Genomic DNA, 18,843 nt, shown 5'->3' with positions numbered 1-18,843 from the left:
CATTTTTCAAAAAGTGTAGTAGACATTTTATTTTTATCCAACAGCTGCTACAGATGCATAATTTTACCATTAAGATCCAATTCCAATGCATCATACTCGGATTGCTTGTGCTGCACTTGCTGAGTCAAGTCCTCAATTGCCTTTTTCCTGGCAGCCAACTGAACCTGCATAGCAGTAATCCGAACAGCAGTTTGGGCATTGCGCTTATCAAAATCCTGGAAATATACCATGAGTTTTTGCATAACTCCAACAGTATCAGAAAGACGACCAAAGTGATCATCATGCATCCCAGAACCAGTTGAAACCGAAGGTATGTCGGCTGAACCTTCAGCCACTTGCTGAATACCAAAGTCATCACAAAGAGGATTCCGAGCATCAAAATTAGCATCTTGCTTCTTCTCCACTGATGTAGACCGACTCCTCAACCATATCTTCCCAATTTTCTGCTTTTTCTTTGCATAAAGATTGCCATCTACTTTAAAAGCATCATTCCCATCATTTTGTTTATAAACATGAAGTACATCTTTAACACCTGCATCCTTATGATCCCCCTTAACAAATTCAGAAGCAATCTGCTTAGCATATGCCTCATGATATCCAACCTGCTTCAAATCACTATAAATAGCCTATTTTGCAGTATCACCATCAAACATATCATGAGCATCATTGACATTTTTAATCTCCTGAGAAACATCAACTTTATGATCAACTTCCACTGCATCTTCAGCCAAAGAAGCAACATCCATTTTCAGCAAATACTCAGCTGTAAGCTCGGGATACAAGACCCGTGCATGCTCATACAAACCTGCAAGAAAACAACCCATCCGAGATTTCTGAAAAATCTTCTTACTTTTGGAGATCTTGATTTCAGCCTTGAGCCTATCAAACATAAGGCCTGCCCAATTCGGCATCCCCAAATGCTCTGCATAATAAAGAATGCCGTAAGTATCACGAGCAATACTATAGGTCTTGATAAACATCATAAAACGCTCCATAAACCACCGCAACTGCAATTTCTTGACACCATCAATGCGCTTCAGGACATAAACATTCCAAGGTCCAGCTGGTTCACCAAAAACATATTGCATCTGATCTTCAGTACACCGATATGCAATCGGATTATCATTCATAGGAAGAGCAAACACTTCACTGACAATGGCAGGAGATAACTCAAGATGACTTGCAATTTTACAATTTGAGTGCTGCAAAATATCCATCTGGATTGAAGCATGCACATTCGATACCCAGCGATCCCAAGGCAAACGGGCATAATCATACAACCTGATTTTTTTAAACCGTAATCGGTGAACCTCAGCCTCAACATTCAAATACAAGTTGGAGTCCACGAAGGGAGTACCAACAGCACTAGGGCTGGAAAGAGCTGAAGCATTCGATGGCATTACCTCTTCGTCTCCCTGCTGCACCAGTTTTTCATCATCGCTCGCCACATAAAGCTCATCATCGTCATCCTCCTGACGGCCGCACTTGGTCAGAGACAGCTTCCGGACTGAAGAGCGACGGGTATGCGTCATGGCGGTGAGAGTTGCAGGCCGAAAATGAGTCGGGAGTGGAGAAGGGGAGAAACCCTCAAAAGAAAACATGCCCTTTTCCATTTGCATGCCAAAGTCCAAGTTCTCTCTCAGTCTACTCTGTTTTGTGCTAAGTGTCACTTCAACATCATGAGATTTAAACCATTCACACATGTAACTACCAATAACTGATTCTTTTGTCCCATTTTGAATGATAACATGAACATTGGAATAATAAGGTTGTACCAATCTCTTAAGCCTAAATCCATTCACTGCAGGTTGTAAAACCTTCCCTTGCAAGTCCTGCAACAAAAAGGTACCCTGACCCATGTCTTTGAAAATGACAAAGAGATCTACATACCTAAGCTTTAACTTACCAGGAAACTTGCCAAGGCGAGAGTTATATACTACAACCCAATCTCCCTCCTGAAAATTTTTCTTCTTGACATGTCTATTAACCCATGCATGTCTCCTCAGTTACCGAATAGTTCTTTTCAGCAGTACTTAATCTCCTGCTTGCATAATAAATTGGTCTGTACCAACCAGATACTTTATCCTGCATTAGAACAGCTCCCACAGTCAAATCATATGCATCAACAAAAATATGGAAAGGTAAATCCCATGCTGGAGGTTGCAAGATTGGAGCCACCACCAACATTTTCTTAAGAATACTGAAGGCTCTCTCCTGATCCTCCCTCCAAACAAACTGCATCCCTTTCCTAGTGAGAGTTGTAAGAGGAGAACAAATATGTGATAAGTACCTTAAATACCTGTTGTGCCACTTAACTTGGCCCACAAACCTCGTGACTTCCTGCACATTACTTGGAGCTTTAGCTTTCTGAACAGCTGCAATTTTTCTGGGATCAATACTCATGCCTTCTTTTGACAAGATATGACCCAACAACACGCCCCTTTTAGCTGCAAAGACTGACTTGAAAGGATTTAATGACATACCAAACATTCTGCATCTCTAAAAGCATAACCTAAGGTGTTTGAGATGCTCTCTCCTGCTAGATCTAGCTGTGTGTCAGCACAGGAAAAATTTGAAGAAAGATGCTAAGCCCATTGTTCAGAAGAGGTATAGAATGAATCCTAATTATGCCAAACAGGTCAAGGAAGAAATTGACAAGCTCCTGAGAGTTGGGTTCATCAAACCAGTCAATGAGGTTACTTGGTTATCTCGTATTGTTGTGGTGCCAAAAAAGAATGGGAATATCAAAGTTTGTGTTGATTATAGGAAATTAAATGCAACTACTATTACTGATCCTTTTCCGCTTCCTTTTACTGATTCTCTCTTAGACGATGTGGCAGGTCATGAGATATATAGTTTTCTGGATGGGTTTCAGGATACAATCAAATCAGGATGCATCCGGAAGACATGGATAAGACAGCTTTCATCACAGAGTGGGGAGCTTATGTTAGCACAGTTATGAACTTTGGGTTGAAAAATGGACCGCCTAAGTTTCAGGGAGCTGCTCATAAGACATTTGAGCCTTATCTAACAACTTTTATGAGGGTCTTTATTGCTGATTTTTGTGTATTTCATATCTGTGTAATCCCAAGCAAACATATCTCGAAACTCTCTGCACAACTGAATTAGAGCCTGCTTGAAATTGTCCTCAACAAAAATACTAACCTTGATAGGTTTAGGCTCTCCTTCAATATTCAAGTCAAGCTCCTGAACCTCATCTTCAACAACTCTTGCAGATCTTCTCATTGTATGCTCATACCTTAATTCAGCCGGCACAATAGCTTTCTGCCCCTCTTCATCCAATACACCTAAACTGTCCATACCAGCTTGCTGTTTTTCAGGTCCTTCTTGCTGCAAAACTTCAGGATAAACAATGCCTTGATCCTGAATTAATTTATCCTACTCATCCCTTGTTCTGTCCTGAAATTCAGGATGCTCCGGACCTTCAGGAAGACATTTTGCTTGATGTCCAGACTGATTTTGACCTGCAGTTTCAACAGGTTGATGCTCCAAAAGAACATTTCCAGCCACATGAGGCTGCTCCTGATGCCCTTGTATAATGCCATCAACATCTATCTCAAAAACTGGAACCACAGAAGGATTTGCCTGAAGAAATAATTCCTCCTCATCATCTTCTACTTCATCTGCAAGGTTAATAGTCTGAGCCACCATAGGTCTAGCTGAACTTTTCAAGATAACCTTATTAACTGTAGATAACCTGATTTCCTTCAGTCCTCTTGGAATACAAACATAATCATTTCCCCAATCCTGCTTGAGTTTAGCCAATCTAAACGACGGTCTCCCCAAAAGCATTGCATAAGAGTCTCCAATTTCTGACATTCTCAGCACAACAAAGCTCACCCTGAACTTTAGACCAGCCACTAAAATTTGTTGATTCATTAAGATACCCAAAGGCTGTAACCTCCTTTGATCTGCCATCTGGACCTGAAATGGGGCTGGTAAAAGCTCCTCCTACTTAGTTGCCAAATATGTATGTTCAGGAAGTATATTAACTCCTAAACCTCCAACCAACAAGACGTCATCATGTTTTCTTCCTGCATACTCAACTTGAATAGTAGGTACTTGGTAATCCACAACCTCTTGCTGAGTTGGTATGACTGCCTTACAATCAGGAATTGCTTGTTCTTGATCCATTGTACCTTGAAGAGCTTCCTGCTGCTTTTGCCTGATCTTCAGGAGTAACTTCTCTTTAAACCCTGGTATCAAATCCAAAACTTGCTCCAAAGTCAACTGCAGGGAACACTTAGCCAAAGCTTGAAACAACTCTTCTGAACCACCTTGCTGTAATTTTTTAACATTTCTACTATCAGAAAACTATTCCTGATGATCAAGAACCTGATCCTGCTGTTCAAGAAGTTGGTCCTGCAGTTCAAGAAGTTGGTCCTGCAGTTCAGGAAGTTGTATGCCTGAAGTCCCTACATCCCCAACTTGATCAAATTCAACTTCTTTAGCAAGTTTTTGCAACTTTCTAACTTGTTTGGTTGCCTTTTTTCTTGTCTTTTCTTGTTCCTGCCAATCAAGCTTCTTGCCAGCTCGGCTTCTAGTGACCGCTAAAACCATTGGTTCATCCTGACATTCCTCTACTTCAATACAATTAGAACAATCACAATTAACATGCATACTTACAACATTAGTGTTACCTAAGACCTCTTTTGCCTCTTCTTGAACCTTTTCCTGGTAAATTTCCTGACAGCGAGCAATTCCTGTACCTTCAGGAGTTTGCCTATTCTCATCTTGATCAGGTAACTCTATAAGGACTGCTCTTGATGAGATGCTCCTGCAGGTCTTCCGTCATTGCGGGACCTTGCTACCGGCATTCCTCTCTCAGTCCTATGCCTTGCCCAAAGCTCACAGTTTGGTCCAACAAAGTGTCCTTGACCTCCACAATAATGGCATGCTCCCCTTTGTGTAGTTTGCTGTTGTGCCTGAAAATTTTCCCAAGCCTGTCGAGCTTGCATTCTTCTAGATCCTCTAAAGGGTCTCTGTGGTATAGTGTCAGGAATAATCTGATTCACTGCAACTGGTTGAATAGGTCTCGGTCTTGCTTGCATCACTGGCATCTGCTGTGCCATCCTAACATTAGGATTATATCAGCAAGCCCTAGTTTCATGGCCCTTTCTTTAGCATATCTCACAATGCTTTTCCTTCTTATTTTTAGAAATACCCAAATCCTTTAGCTTTTGTTTTAACATTTTATCTAACTTGCTGTCCACTGACTTCTTCCTATATTTTTCCTTTGCTTTCTTCTTTTTGGTCTTGGCTGATCCTAATTTCTTCTTCTTCTTCTTCTTCCTCCTGCTAAAATTATCTTCATCAGAGTCACTGGAATCATCATCAAAATCTGAGCTGTAATCACTGCCCTCATCTTCACTCTCTGTATCAGAATTTGATCCTGAATCTGCCTCAGAATCTGAATCCGAAGAGTCCTCATCTTTACTGTTCTTAGACCTAGAGGTACCAAGTCTTCTTTCCACTCTCATAGCTGCCCTAATCATTGTATTCAATGTATCATTCTGGCCCATCTCAACATTGGCAATGGGGTTCCGAATCTTACCTCTCAAACCCTTCATAAAGTAGGTAATCTGCATTTCAACTAAAGGTGTATCATCAGCATGCAGCCTATTTAGCAAATTCCTAAACTTCTGAGCATAATCCTCCGCCAACATAGCCTTTTGCTTGATTTTCTTAATCTTCCTAAGAATGTCTCCCGGAGTTTTATCTTTACGAAACCTGCCCAAAAATGTTGTTTTTAAGGCATCATATGAATTAAAGGCTGCCATACCAAAACTGGCAAACCAGTCCATAGCTTTTCCCTAAAAGGTGGCAGCAAACTGTTGCATTTTAACCTGATCCCCGTACATTTGATTGAATCCACTGGCTGTCCACCTGGTCTCAAATTGTGCCACATGGCAATCAGGGTTCTCTTTCTTCTTGCCTGAAAATTTGGATGCACGAACCTTTGGATTAACCAACTGATTTGGATTCATTTCTGGTCTGTTCTTGGGCTTCCTTGGAGGCGGTAATGGGTTAAAATTCAAAACCTTCTGAGGTGGAATTCTAGCACTTCTTAACAAAAATGTTCTTCTAAGCACTGCATGCTGTAACCTCTCAAATGCCTGTCTAGGAGGAGTATCCTGCTGGTCAAGAGGCAATATGCCCTCATCATCGGACAAAGTTGGAGATTCTGATGAAGTGGCAGGAGAATGATAAACTGTTGAGGTACTTGCAGAGGCACCCCCTTCCAAAGAAGTTTGCCCAACATCAATAAACTGCTCCTCATCCAGCCTGAACAAACCCCCTGTTCCACCCCTATCATCCAGCCCTGCAACCTGTTGCTGCTGTCTTGCCAAAGCCTCCCTGATTTCCCGGGACTTGCTTCTGGTAAAAATAGGATTGGATAGATAAGGGTAATAGTCTGACATAAAGACTGCCCATAAAAGGCACCTTACCCAATCCCAATGCCATCAACATTCCTGTCGCCTGAATCTCCTAGAACCTGATTCCAGATCTGCACCTGAATCAAGAAATCATGTTCCTGAACCTGGCAGGGATCACCAAAGTGTTTTGGCCTTCCTGAATACACAACAGTACTGAAAAGAAACTCCTTGAATAGATTTCTAGCCTTCATCTCCACATAATATTCGGGAAATACATTCAAATGCAGAGCAAACATCATGCTCAGCAACATAAAATTATTGATCGTTGAACACAACACTGTTTTCGTTCACCATAATCATCATTGATTGAATAACATGAAAGAGAATAACATTAACATTCAAGACACGATAAGAAAATGATAGGATCAAACATCAGTAGCCATTCCTGAGCACTGCCCATAGTCATATTCCATTCATGATCAGAAAAAAACTACTCGAATATAACTGCCTGACGTTTTGGACCTACGCCCTGACTTTCAGGTGACACATCATATGAAGTATAAAGACTGCTGTACATATGCTGACCAAAAGACTACATGCATACTAATACTAATGTATGAAATAGTACTAAATAAATGGTAGAATCCGAGCCCTAACACTGTGTATAAAAGGCCTCCTCTAATTTCTTCTCTGTGAAGAGGGCTAGGAGGAAGCATCCCATCTCCTCTGTGACGAGGAACGGGATGTGATCCCAGACCTACTGTCTACATTGCTGTCCTCAGGCTGAGGTTGCCTCCTGCTAGAACAGGCGCCTATAGTAGTCGGTGGCAATCTCCATCACCTTGTCTAGGCTAGAACGAGTCCTCCCATACTAATCTCGAAGGCTGCGTATCTGCTCTCCTGAGGTGCGAGGCTGGTGTACCTGGAAAAACTCCTTGCACATCGTGTCCCCTTTCTGCGCCTAGAAAGCTGCTGAGGTACGGAAAGAGAACTCCAAGCGCCTATCCTCAAGGCCACCAATGGCTGCTCACACGTGCACCTCTTGTGCGTGGAGGGTGGGATCCCTTGGTGCCTCCTGTAATAATCTCTGCGCGGTTGCAAGGTCCCGCCGAACTGCTCTCTCCTCCTCCCAGCTCTGCTGCCTGGCCTGTATAGCTGCCTCTTGGCAGATACTGCTCGACTCGGCTAGGACCTTTGCAACCTCCTCTGCGATCCGGTCCCTCGTACCCCACTCCTTGGTCCAAATCTGCTCAATCTGTCTCATCACCTCCTCTCTCCTATAGATCGAGTCCAGGATCCAACAGAATCGTGTGTCAAGGGCAAATATTGGAGAATCAAGTGTAAGGAGAACTGGGCAATGATCGAATAGTGTGGTTTTCGCCAACTATCCAATCTGGCCTCCACGAGAGCATTCCCATTCTCCCACATAAAAACTATCCAACCGCTAAACTTATAGGGAGACTTGTGACGACTGACCGAACAAGCATCTGTTCGGCGTGGAAGCTGCAGACGAAGAAGAGGAGCTATGAGGCATGCGGATAGGCTTTGCTACCGGCCTGGATGGTGAACTCCATTCCCCCATGGTAGCCCTCGGTCGGACCATGGGGGTGATGGATGCGCTTGGTGGTACCACCAAGCGCATCAATCAACTAGGCACAGGCGAGACTCCGTACACTGGTAGAAACGGGCTGCCTGTGCCAAGGGCCACTCAATCACATCTATTGGCGCTCTCCACTACATGGGTGCTCGAAAGATAATGCTTAGATAAGGGACCTCGGCCCCTGCCCACCAGTTGATGTCCATCATGCAACTCGTGCTGGGAGAAAGGGGGGGAGCTATGGACCCTCAGGTGAGGCGGCCTGTGACGCCTCTGTGGGGGGTGGATGTGAAGATCTGTGGACCTGTCAGGCAAGGTGAGTGCAGAGGCGAAGCGGAAGCAGATAGAAAGTGAGAGCTGTGAGTTGGCACAATAATCGAGGAGTTTTAGGACTCAGAGCTCAAGAGTGTTTGACAGTGATAGAGTAAGAGTGAGTCGTCGAATGAGTGTGTACCAGTGTGGTACACACAAAGAATAAAAGAATGTATTTATACTTAGGGTACGGTACACTTACACCCGTTAGGGTGGATTCACATCTGTGAAGTAATATATACACGGGAGAGCACGTAAAGGGCCTTTACACCCAACAACCTCCCACTTAAAGGTCCTAAGCAAACCTTTAACCAACTCCCACAAGTCTAATGCAATGCTAATGTGGAGCCTTTGCAAGACTTTTAGTGAGAACATCTGCAGGGTTATCTTGTGATTTGATCTTAGTCAAAGTAACTAGACCATCATCCAGAACCTGTCTGATAAAATGATACTGAACATCAATATGTTTGGTACGTGCATGAAACATGGCATTCTTAGCCAGGCATACAGCGCTCTGGCTATCACAACTAAGTACATGTATTTTGGTGGGCAGCCCAAAATCCTTGACCAAACGACCAAGCCAAACTGCTTCTTTTGAAGCTGTAGTGGCTGAAATATATTCAGCCTCAGTGGTAGAGAGTGCTACTATTTTTTGCAATCTAGAGCACCAAGAAACTGCCCCACCCGTCAAGATAAAGATATAACCGCTAGTAGATTTGCGAGTATCCAAGTCACTTGCCATGACTGCGTCACAATACCCCTGCATATCCAACATACCCTTCTAATAGCAAATACATTTTCTTTGTGTGCCCTTAAGGTACCATAAGATACATTTCACTGCTTCCCAATGTGCTTTGCCAGGATTTGACATGAACCTGCTTACAACTCCCACTGCATAAGCAATGTTAGGTCTAGTAGCAACCATAGCATACATGAGTGAACCACAAGCTGAAGCATAAGGAATACCCTTCACGGTATTGGCTGCCTTGTCATCTTTTAGGCAATCTGCTTTGCTAAGCTTAAGATAGGTGGAAAAGGTACACCAAGAGGCTTAGCATTAGACATAGAAAAACGATCAAGTACTTTGCTAATGTACTTTTCATGTGAGAGAAATAAGAGTTGTTGCTCTCTATCTCGTGTGACACGCATGCCCAAAATACAATCAGCTGCATCCAAATCCTTCATAGAAAAGGCTGAATTCAGCTGCCTTTTCAATGCATTAATCTGGCTTTTATGCTTACCAACAATAAGCATATCATCCACATAAAGCACAAGTATAATAAGGCTTCCATCATCAACATTCTTAATATATAAGCAGTGATCTGCACTACTTCTTTTAAAACCATGTGAGAGCATGAAGGCATCAAACGTTTTATACCATTGTCTAGGAGCCTGTTTCAAACCATACAAGCTTCTCTTAAGCTTACATACCAAATGCTCCTTTCCATGTATAACAAAGCCTTCGGGCTGTTTCATGTATAGCTCTTCTTCCAAATCACCGTGCAAAAATGCAATTCTAACATCCATCTGATCAAGCTCAAGATCCATAGATGCTACAATGGCAAATAACACTCGAAGAGTGGTCATTTTGACAACAGGAGAAAACACTTCCTGAAAATCAATGCCCACCCTTTTGTGTATAGCCCTTAGCCACAAGTCTGGCTTTGTATTTCAGTTTACCATCCACACATTTGATTTTATAGACCCATTTGTTAGGAATGGCTTTTCTATCATTGGGTAATGTAACCAAATCCCAAGTATCATTCTAATACAATGACTTCATTTCTTCCTGCATAGCTAGCTCCCACTTTTTCTTTAACTCACATGATAAGGCCTCTTTATACGTAAGAGGCTCACCTTCATCTCTGAGAAAAATGCAATCCAAAGAAGGATCAAACCTTTCTATAGGTCTTCTAACACGTGTAGACCTTCTTACCCAATGGTCTGTGTTATCAGCTAGTGGATCCACATCCAAGGGAATGTCAATGACCTCATTGTTTGGCTATTGAACTGCATGTTCAGGTTGTTGTAATACAATTTCAGGCTGCTGTAATTCATTTTCAGCATACTGATTTTGGTGCTCAAGCTGATATTCAGCCTCCCCTTGCTGCCCATTTTCATCTGGCTCAATGATGATACGCTGCTTGTCATAATCAGCATCAAAAGGAGTTGAATTTTCAATGGCTGATGGCTGCTCTAGTAACTGATCATGCTGAAATTTAACTTTCTTTTTTTGTCTGAGTGATTAGATGTGACATTTTTCAGCAGCTTTGACTCATTGAATATGGCTCCGAAGCACCTTTTTTATGCTTGGAACCCAAACTCAATAGCCCATTTCACCTTCATCTCCATAACCCATGAAGATGCCTCTATGAGATTTTATGTCAAGTCTGGTTTTGCTATCAATAGATACATGTACATAGCATTCGTAGCCAAAGACTCTTAAGTGGTCATATGAAGCAGGTTTGCCAGACCAAACCTCTTCAGGAACGCCACTATCAAGTGCATGATGTGGAGATCGGTTGCAAATATGCAATGCTGTTTTAAGTGCCTCTCCCCAAAACGGTTGTGAGAGATTAGTTGTGGATAGCATGCACCAAATCTTCTCACATAACGTGCGATTCATTCTCAGTCACACCATTAGATGATGGATTGTAAGGAGCTGTAAGCTCTCGTTTAATCCCATTGTCATCACAAAACTTATTGAATTATTTAGATACATACTCTCCCCCATTATCTATTCTTATGCATTTTAACTTTAGGACTTTTTGAGTATTAACCAATGCATAAAACCTTTTAAAAGCATCCAATGCCTCACTTTTCTGCTTAAGCAAGTAGACCCATAGCTTCCTAGAGTGGTCATCAATAAAAGACACAAAATAATGGAAACCACTATGAGTTTTTATTGGCATGGTGCAAACATCAAAATGGACTAAATCCAAGATACATGCCTTCCTAGAGGCTCCATGAGAGTAGGGACTCTTTACATGTTTATCAAAAATACAATCATCACAAAAGTCAAGCTTTGAGCTTTTCACATCAACTCTTCCAAGTGAAGAGAGTGCCTGCAAACCCTTTTGGCTCATATGTCCAAGACGCTTGTGCCATAACTCCATGTGTGATTGTACTTCAACAAATGCACAAACTCTCCAGAAAGTGCCTTGCAGTAGAGATAATATAGAGTCCTCTTTTTACCACCTCTAGTGACTAGCATAGATCCTTTCTGTATTTTCCACATACCACCACCAAAAGTAGTGAAGTAACCTTTGTTGTCTAGCTGCCTATCAGAAAGCAAGCACTTCTTGATGCCAGGAACATACCTAACATCATGAATAATCAATTCCCGACCATTTTCTAGAGCCACGTGTATGGTGCCCATTCCTTCAATATCACATGCATGATTGTTGCCAAGGTAGATTTTTCCAAGATTACCTTCTGCATAAGTAGAAAAACACTCCAGAGATGGAGTTACATGAAAAGAAGCACCGCTGTCAACAATCCACGATTGTGACAAACCATCATGAGTTGACAACAAGGCATCTATCACATCTGTTTTAGTGATATACATATCCTCCACTGTCATAGCAAGCAGATCTGAAAATGCAACCAGCAAATCAGCATCTTTATCATCTTCTATCTCCTCAATAACAACACTAGATACCACATTTTCTTTTTCTATCTCTTTAGGGGTAGAGCTGCCATCCTTATCATTCTTTTTGCCTTTTGCATTGGCCTGTTTCTTACGTTCTTGTTTCCTTTTAAAGTACTTGCAATCGGGCTTTTTAAGCCCTTTGCGACCACATTGATAACAAGTTACATCTTGCTGTTTTTCCTTGCTTTTGCTGCGATTTTTGTTTTTATTTGCAGCATTATACCTTTTTTCAGGTCTTCCTCTTACATTATAGGCTGATCCACTGTTTTCTCCACTTGCCTTGCGTCTAATCTCTTCATTCACAATAGAACCACGCACACCATCAAATGTCAAGTTGAGGTTATTATTAAATGACACAACCAATGCTTCCCATGAATCGGGCAAAGTCATGAGCAAGAAAATAGCCCTCAATTTAGGATCAAAAGATGGCAAACTTGCATCCTGTAATAACTAACTCAAAATACCAGTGAAAGCATTCAAATGCTCTGAATCAAGTTTGGACTCATCAAGCTTCAAGTTAACCAACTTCCGCATGAGATGTTCCTAATTGACAGGAGTTGTATTCTCATAAGTAGCCTTAAGCTTTTCCCAGACTACATAGGCAGTATCAAGCCCCTTTATATCAACCAAGATGTCATCTGTGACGGCCATTTTAATGTAAGTAATGGCCTTTTTATTAATTTTAGCCCAATCCTCATCTGACAAAGCAACAGGCTTATGTTCTTCTAAAGGATAATCACAATCCTTTAGAAAAAGTATACCTTGCATACGATCTTTCCAAAGATCAAAACCATTTCCGTCAAATTTACGAATCTCAAAGAGATTCTTTGTGTCAGATGTAGATGCACTGCCAGCCATTTTCAACAATACAGTACTGCAATAAGAGACTGAATGCTTTTAGTCAATAGCAAGGTTTCTGAATTATAACAATAAGTACACACTCTTGTACTTCCAAAGTGTCCAAGAAGCAAATGTTTAGCTACAAATTTTAGTTTCAAGTACTGATTACTGCATGTGCACGAATCAAATCTGATACATTTGCATTAAGGATAGCTCCTGCTTCACTAGTACATCACCAAAATTCCCAAATGCAATGACCCAAATGTTGTATTGTATTTACCACTGTTTCACTGTATAATGAGTATTTAGCAATGCATGTACCAAGAGAAACTGCCATTTTTCAACATTTAAATCATCCAAAACTCTAAAGACTCCCACTCAGCAGTGAATCTGCTGCAAATTTTACTCTCCAATCTCAAAACGACTCAAAAATACATCACCAATGTGAAAAGCCCCAAAATTTCTGCAGTGAATCTACTCCAATTGCATAAATACATCTTCCCGAGTATCAAGTACGGACTAATGTCGCAGAAATTTCTCGATTTCTGCAAAAGCCCCAAATTTTGGGGTCCAATAGTGCACAATTTCCAAAAAATTGGCTCATCCAAGCAAAAAATTTCATTTGCATTTGAGAATCCCCAAAAATTTTTCTAAGACCTATGCACTCAATGTATGCAATTTATGGTCCAGAGATCACTGCAATATGTGTCAATCACCAAATTTGGGAAAAGCCCCAAATTTTAAGACACAGATTTGCACAGATTTGCACTCCGTGCTTGTATGTGTAAACACCCAGTAGAGAGGGGAAAGGAAACTTTATTATTATTTTTTTTAAAAAAAGGAACGTTGACCTGCCCGTCCCATTTGCCGCCTGGCCCCATCGGCTTGTCACGCGTTGCCCATCTGACGTTGTCATGTGGCCTAAACTTGTTGACTGTGCGTGCGTCTGACGCACAGTGCTAGTTATGTCGTGCGCTAGTTCTAGGCGCTGATCCGGGTCACATGAAGATCGCGAGATTGCCTTTTGCCCCGATGACAACCTCTCGCCTGTCGCACTCTGGTCAGCCCGTCTGGTTCTGACGACTGTCTTTGCTTACCTGTCCTCTGCCTTCGCCTATTACCTATTACGTCTACAGTAGGCATTATCACAGATGCCACCTATTGATCCCAATGATGATGACTGCAATGTCTGCAGTGACTACAAGCCTGCACCGTTGTGCTCTGATACCGATTTGCAGAGGCGAAGCAGAAGCAGATAGAGAGTGAGAACTGTGAGTTGGCACAATAATCGAGGAGTTTTAGGACTCAGACTTGAAGAGTGTTTGACAATGATAAGAGTGAGAGTGAGTCGTCGAATGGGTGTGTACCACACAAAGAATAAAATAATGTATTTATACTTAGGGTACGGTACACTTACATCCATTAGGGTGGTTTCACATGTGTGAAGTAATATATACACAGAAGAGTGCATAACGGGCCTTTACACCCAACAGTGAGAGGGGGGGGGACACTTGCTCTCCAGCTCCCTGCCGTGGCTGTGTCTGAGGAGCTCCCTATACCCCCCCCTTTCGTCTCCCTCTTTGTTGTCTCTGTACTCGTGTGACATCCACCTGTGGGCTTGTTGGCGGAGCCGCCCTAGCATCGAAGCGCATGCACTCTACTGCCTAGTGCCCAAAGTCAAGGCAGTGCAGGCACTTCTTTGGCTGCCCAGTCACAATGACTTGCTGCCCAAAGGAGTATCTACCTATCTCAATCTCTAGGAACTGTGGGATATTCTTGACCTCTTTCACTGCCACCCGTACCTTTGGGACTCCTACGGCTATCATTGCGTCCACGAAAGATGGGGGAAGGACAGTGCCGAAGAGCCGTCCAAAGTCTTCCACCAACTGGCAATACTCTATTGCCAGGCTGGAAAGAGAAGGGTGACCGGTGCCAAAGAAACCTATTGTGGAGTGCAAATGCCTCCACTGTGAAGCCATTGTACCAAGGGACCATGTATATGACCCCCTTCGTGGACTCATAGGGTGAACTCGGTAGTAACTCACGAGCCGCATCTGCCAAGATGAGCTAAACCATGAAGATCCCTTGGCCCATTAGAACCGCCTCCACAATCTGCGTTGTGTCGATGCGCAGCGTGGAGTGGAGCCACTCCCGAAGCTGGGCCCTAGCTAGGGAATGTCCTACTACCTAACCATAGATTGTTGTTTCCTTTAGCTCCAGCTTTGTAGCCCGGACGGCTAAGAGCTGCTCCTTAGAGAGGACAATGCGCAAGGTGTTTGACTGGGGGGCACTGGCTAAATGCACCAGCGTCTGACCAGGGGTTTCCATTATGCGTCCCTTCTGAAAAAGTACCAATCACATTGTCGTGCTACCTGAGGGGGGAAAGTCGTTGTAGATGGAGGGAGCAACTCAAGGGTGGGGGGCAGTTGCTGTTTTTGGCGGTGGGGGAGGTGTTGGACGCCACAGATGGTCAGGTTACGATGGGCACCGCACAGGGAGTGGTAGGTCTGCTGGACGGAGCCGAGATCACGGGGCAGAGCCAGCGCGCCCGGAATAGGGGGGGGGAGGGGGGGAGATGGCGGGGAACGGTGTGTCCCAGGATGACAGGCAGGGGGAAGGGTGCGCGATGGCCGCAGGCAGACGGAGCGGGCGCGAGCAGTCGGGGTGGGGGGGCGATCAGTCGGGGCGGGTGATCAGTTGGACAGGCGTGAGTAGTCAGGGTGAGGGGCAGCAGTGCGATGTGACGGGCATGGAGCTAGGGGAAGTCTTTTTTAAAAGTTTTCTAATCCCCTACCATTTGCATACCCATTCCATGGCCATTGATCCATGTTGCTCTTTTTTGGTAGATTATGGTGCCTTCAATACCTTGGTTCATCCATTCTCGACTGAACATCACTAGAGTGATCTATTCAAGGCCTCTCCACTCTCATTGGCGTATGGTGGCCTCCTGTCAGATTGGGCTTTCATTTGGGGCCATCGATGTGTCTTCTTCTAGCTTAGAGGAAGTCACATTTTCCCTACCACATTTGTGGCTGTTTGTCTATACTCAAGCTATATCGAGCTGGAGTTCAGTTGTCATGCAGCTGATGCAATAAACAAGATCTCCATTGACTTCGTAGTGCAGCATGTGCTTAATGACAACAAATACAGTCCATCAAGGGCAGTAAGTTTTGCATAATGATATAAAGTGCCACAAATCTCAACATAATAGACAATCCCTCCTTTCATGCTGAATTCTTAATAAAATGACAGGGACGTTCATTCTGAAATGACATTTCAACTAAACGTATTACTGCACATTACCAACTTGTAAGGCAAAAAATAGAGGGACTTGATGAGAAAACATCACTGCACTGGATATGTAGAGATGCAAAACAGATTTAAATTGGCTCTTTGTTTCCCAGTCTTTCAATATTCTTAGTTAAGGAAACAAAATGAGTTCTTAAGTTTTAGTTGTTCAATGTTTGGTTAAGGGACCACATGGAACTCAATTCCCTTGGTACTATGCAAATCTCAATATACAAGACACATGCATTTCCTCATGAAACATTTGATGTAGATTCAAGTGGTACTACATTACCTTGCCATTGCAATATCTTTAGCTTCACAAGAGAAAAGTCCTGTCACTGCTTTCGGTACTCCAAGCAATGGCCCACCAATGTTCATGACAGCTTTTATATGTTTTGCACACCAATCAGAACCCCCACCACCACCCATTGGCAAAGGAGTCTCAACCCATTTCATGAAATGCAAGAAATATAGAGCTCCCATTGAATGGGCAGTAACCACCACCTTCATTCCTTCGTTTGTGACAACCAGAAGCTCTATTGTGCTTTTAAGCCTGCTCAAAGTTTTGTCCCGCACCTGCTTTCAGTCGCAGAAATTAGTGGAGCTTTTCATATCAGTGATTAGAAATTGCATCGATCTAGCTTAGTTCTTTCAACTTCTAAGTTATCATGCTGCATCTTATACAAAGACTAGATGAAAAGAAATGAAAAGAATATTTATTACCTCTGTATTTTGAAAGGAGAGTCGCCAATCATAAGCTGCCATGTGCATTGATTTCTCTTCATAACCAAGTTTTGCTAAATTCTCTATCAAAACTGCCCAAACAAAATAGCCTGGTGCAAAATAATCAGCTGCTACTAGCCCTGACACAGGTCTTACCCTCACACCTGGAGGGTCCAGACCTGTTCTATTATCCAGTGCCATGTGCTCCAGCCAACAAAGAGGTCTACAACAAGCCAATAAATAAAGCAGAAAGTTTGAAAATTTTCAGGTACACAAATGGAATTAAAAGCTCTTGGGAAATTAATATGTGCATGTCATTCCAAGTGATTCCCGTGAAGCTTTGACAATGACACTGAATTAAGTTTGACACCAAAGCACATGTGAGTAATTAGTGTAACAGCTGTAAATCAACAGCCTTTACCCTCTGTCAGCAGGTGAAGCAGATGATAGAGGGTCAGCTTGCACCTCTCCACTCAGTCTGTCTTACATAACACCAGTTTGTCATGAACAGATTTTACAACTCTCCAGCAGTTTACCCAGGTATTACAGCAGCATACACATTAAACATCTACTTTACATCTTGATGATGCTTTTTGATGCTCCTGTCCTGTGTGTTACACTGTCTATGTTCACAACCCGGCACAGGGACTGAATTTCATGACACACTTCTCATCAAAGAAAAAGTGTGACACATCTTTCAAGAATAATGCACTTGAAAAACCAACTTTAAACCCATTCTGGTTCTCCTCGTCAATGGTGCCATATGTTAGGTGATCTAACCACAGTTCTCAGAAACTCCCGAAACTCCACTTCTTTGCCATTACAACGTTTCCATTTCCATGTTTGCCTTTCTTATCACTGCTGTTACTGAACTCCCAAAGCTACAAATTTTTGGTGTTCCCATTCTCATTCTGTCCATGTCCCCATTTCCATAACTAAGGCTTCAAACCTTCATGCCTTGAACAGTGTATCTTATGAAATTCATTTTGCACATGGCAAAGTCAATAAAGTTGTGAGAATGCATAACCTGCAGGTTATGAGAACTAATTTGAGAATGTATAGTTATGTTTTGTTGTGAAACTGCATAACCTGCAGGTAATGAGAGCAGACATAGGAATGTATAGTTACGTTTTGGATAACTTGGGAGTGTATTTCCCATTATTGGATGTACGAGAATGCACAACCATTGGGAATAACTAGTTATGGGATCTATGAAAATGCACAACCATTTGACTTATGTTATTACTTGTGGGATCAAGTGGAACGCACAACCAGATAACATGTGAGAACCAATGGAATGTAGTGGAATCCACAATCCCATAATGTTCTTATTAAATTTGTGGAGTCGAACAAATTGAAGCTGCTCGGTAAATTTATGGTGCTTGGTAAATTTTACTTATGATGTTTCTGAAAAAATGAGCCTTGTCTGAACCCTTTTTACCCCCCTATGGTCGATCATAAAACTTTCATGGGTGACAAGAAGCATTGTTTTGATTTTTTCCAGGGGTCCAATTTGAAGGTGCACAAACTAAGCTATGTAACATTCAAAGTCTGAAGATTTCATGCATCTTAGACCCAAGATCCATGTATGTTGATACTTATAGCAAGAAATTGCCCAATATCTTTCACGTGATACTTGAGGAATAAGTTCCAAGTTCAAATCCAAGCAAAATTACAAATCCAAAACTCTATCACGAGAGTTACGAGAAATACATACCAAACTAGGTGTTCATACATCAAACATGAAGAGAAATAAGGTCAATTGTTTGGATGTCAATGTCGATATGATAAAGAATACTTATACATGGCATGATAGCTCCATCTCTTTCACAATTTTAAGTAGTTTCTTCTTTAAAACAGCATCTTCGTTCCCATGTAAAAGGCACCAGAAGCATCCATTCTTTGTAAACAACTCTCAACAAGGTACCACTTCTTGTCATGGTAAAAGAAGCAAACAAAACCTTAGTCATTCACAAGAGATAATAGATGATCACACAAAAGAGAGAATAGATGAGCTGACAATGACTTGTTTT

General features: G+C 42.3%; 1 protein-coding gene across 2 annotated transcripts in view; it reads right to left on the bottom strand.

The window, feature by feature from the left end:
- LOC148030504 (phospholipid:diacylglycerol acyltransferase 1-like) overlaps positions 1–18,843 on the bottom strand; it is a 121,622-nt gene that overhangs the window by 67,198 nt on the left and 35,581 nt on the right. The window contains exons 1-3 of one of the 2 annotated variants that reach the window (XM_087686848.1): positions 17,232–17,277; positions 16,811–17,033; positions 16,380–16,663 (exon numbers count right to left, since the gene is read on the bottom strand). In XM_087686848.1, coding sequence (XP_087542974.1) covers positions 16,380–16,663; positions 16,811–17,011 — 485 coding nt within the window. In that variant the 5' untranslated portion in view covers positions 17,012–17,033; positions 17,232–17,277. Of the gene's footprint in view, positions 1–16,379; positions 16,664–16,810; positions 17,034–17,231; positions 17,278–18,843 lie in introns of those variants that run through there. The other variant, XM_087686847.1, reaches the window with a different exon arrangement.

This window comes from Lygodium microphyllum, chromosome 10 (genome assembly GCF_053477565.2).
Source record: "Lygodium microphyllum isolate KBCC chromosome 10, Lygodium_microphyllum_v1.1.10, whole genome shotgun sequence".
NCBI classification, from domain to species: domain Eukaryota; kingdom Viridiplantae; phylum Streptophyta; class Polypodiopsida; order Schizaeales; family Lygodiaceae; genus Lygodium; species Lygodium microphyllum.
The sequence above is the reverse complement of the archived record's forward strand: the minus strand, read 5'-3'. Positions and strand labels throughout refer to the sequence as shown.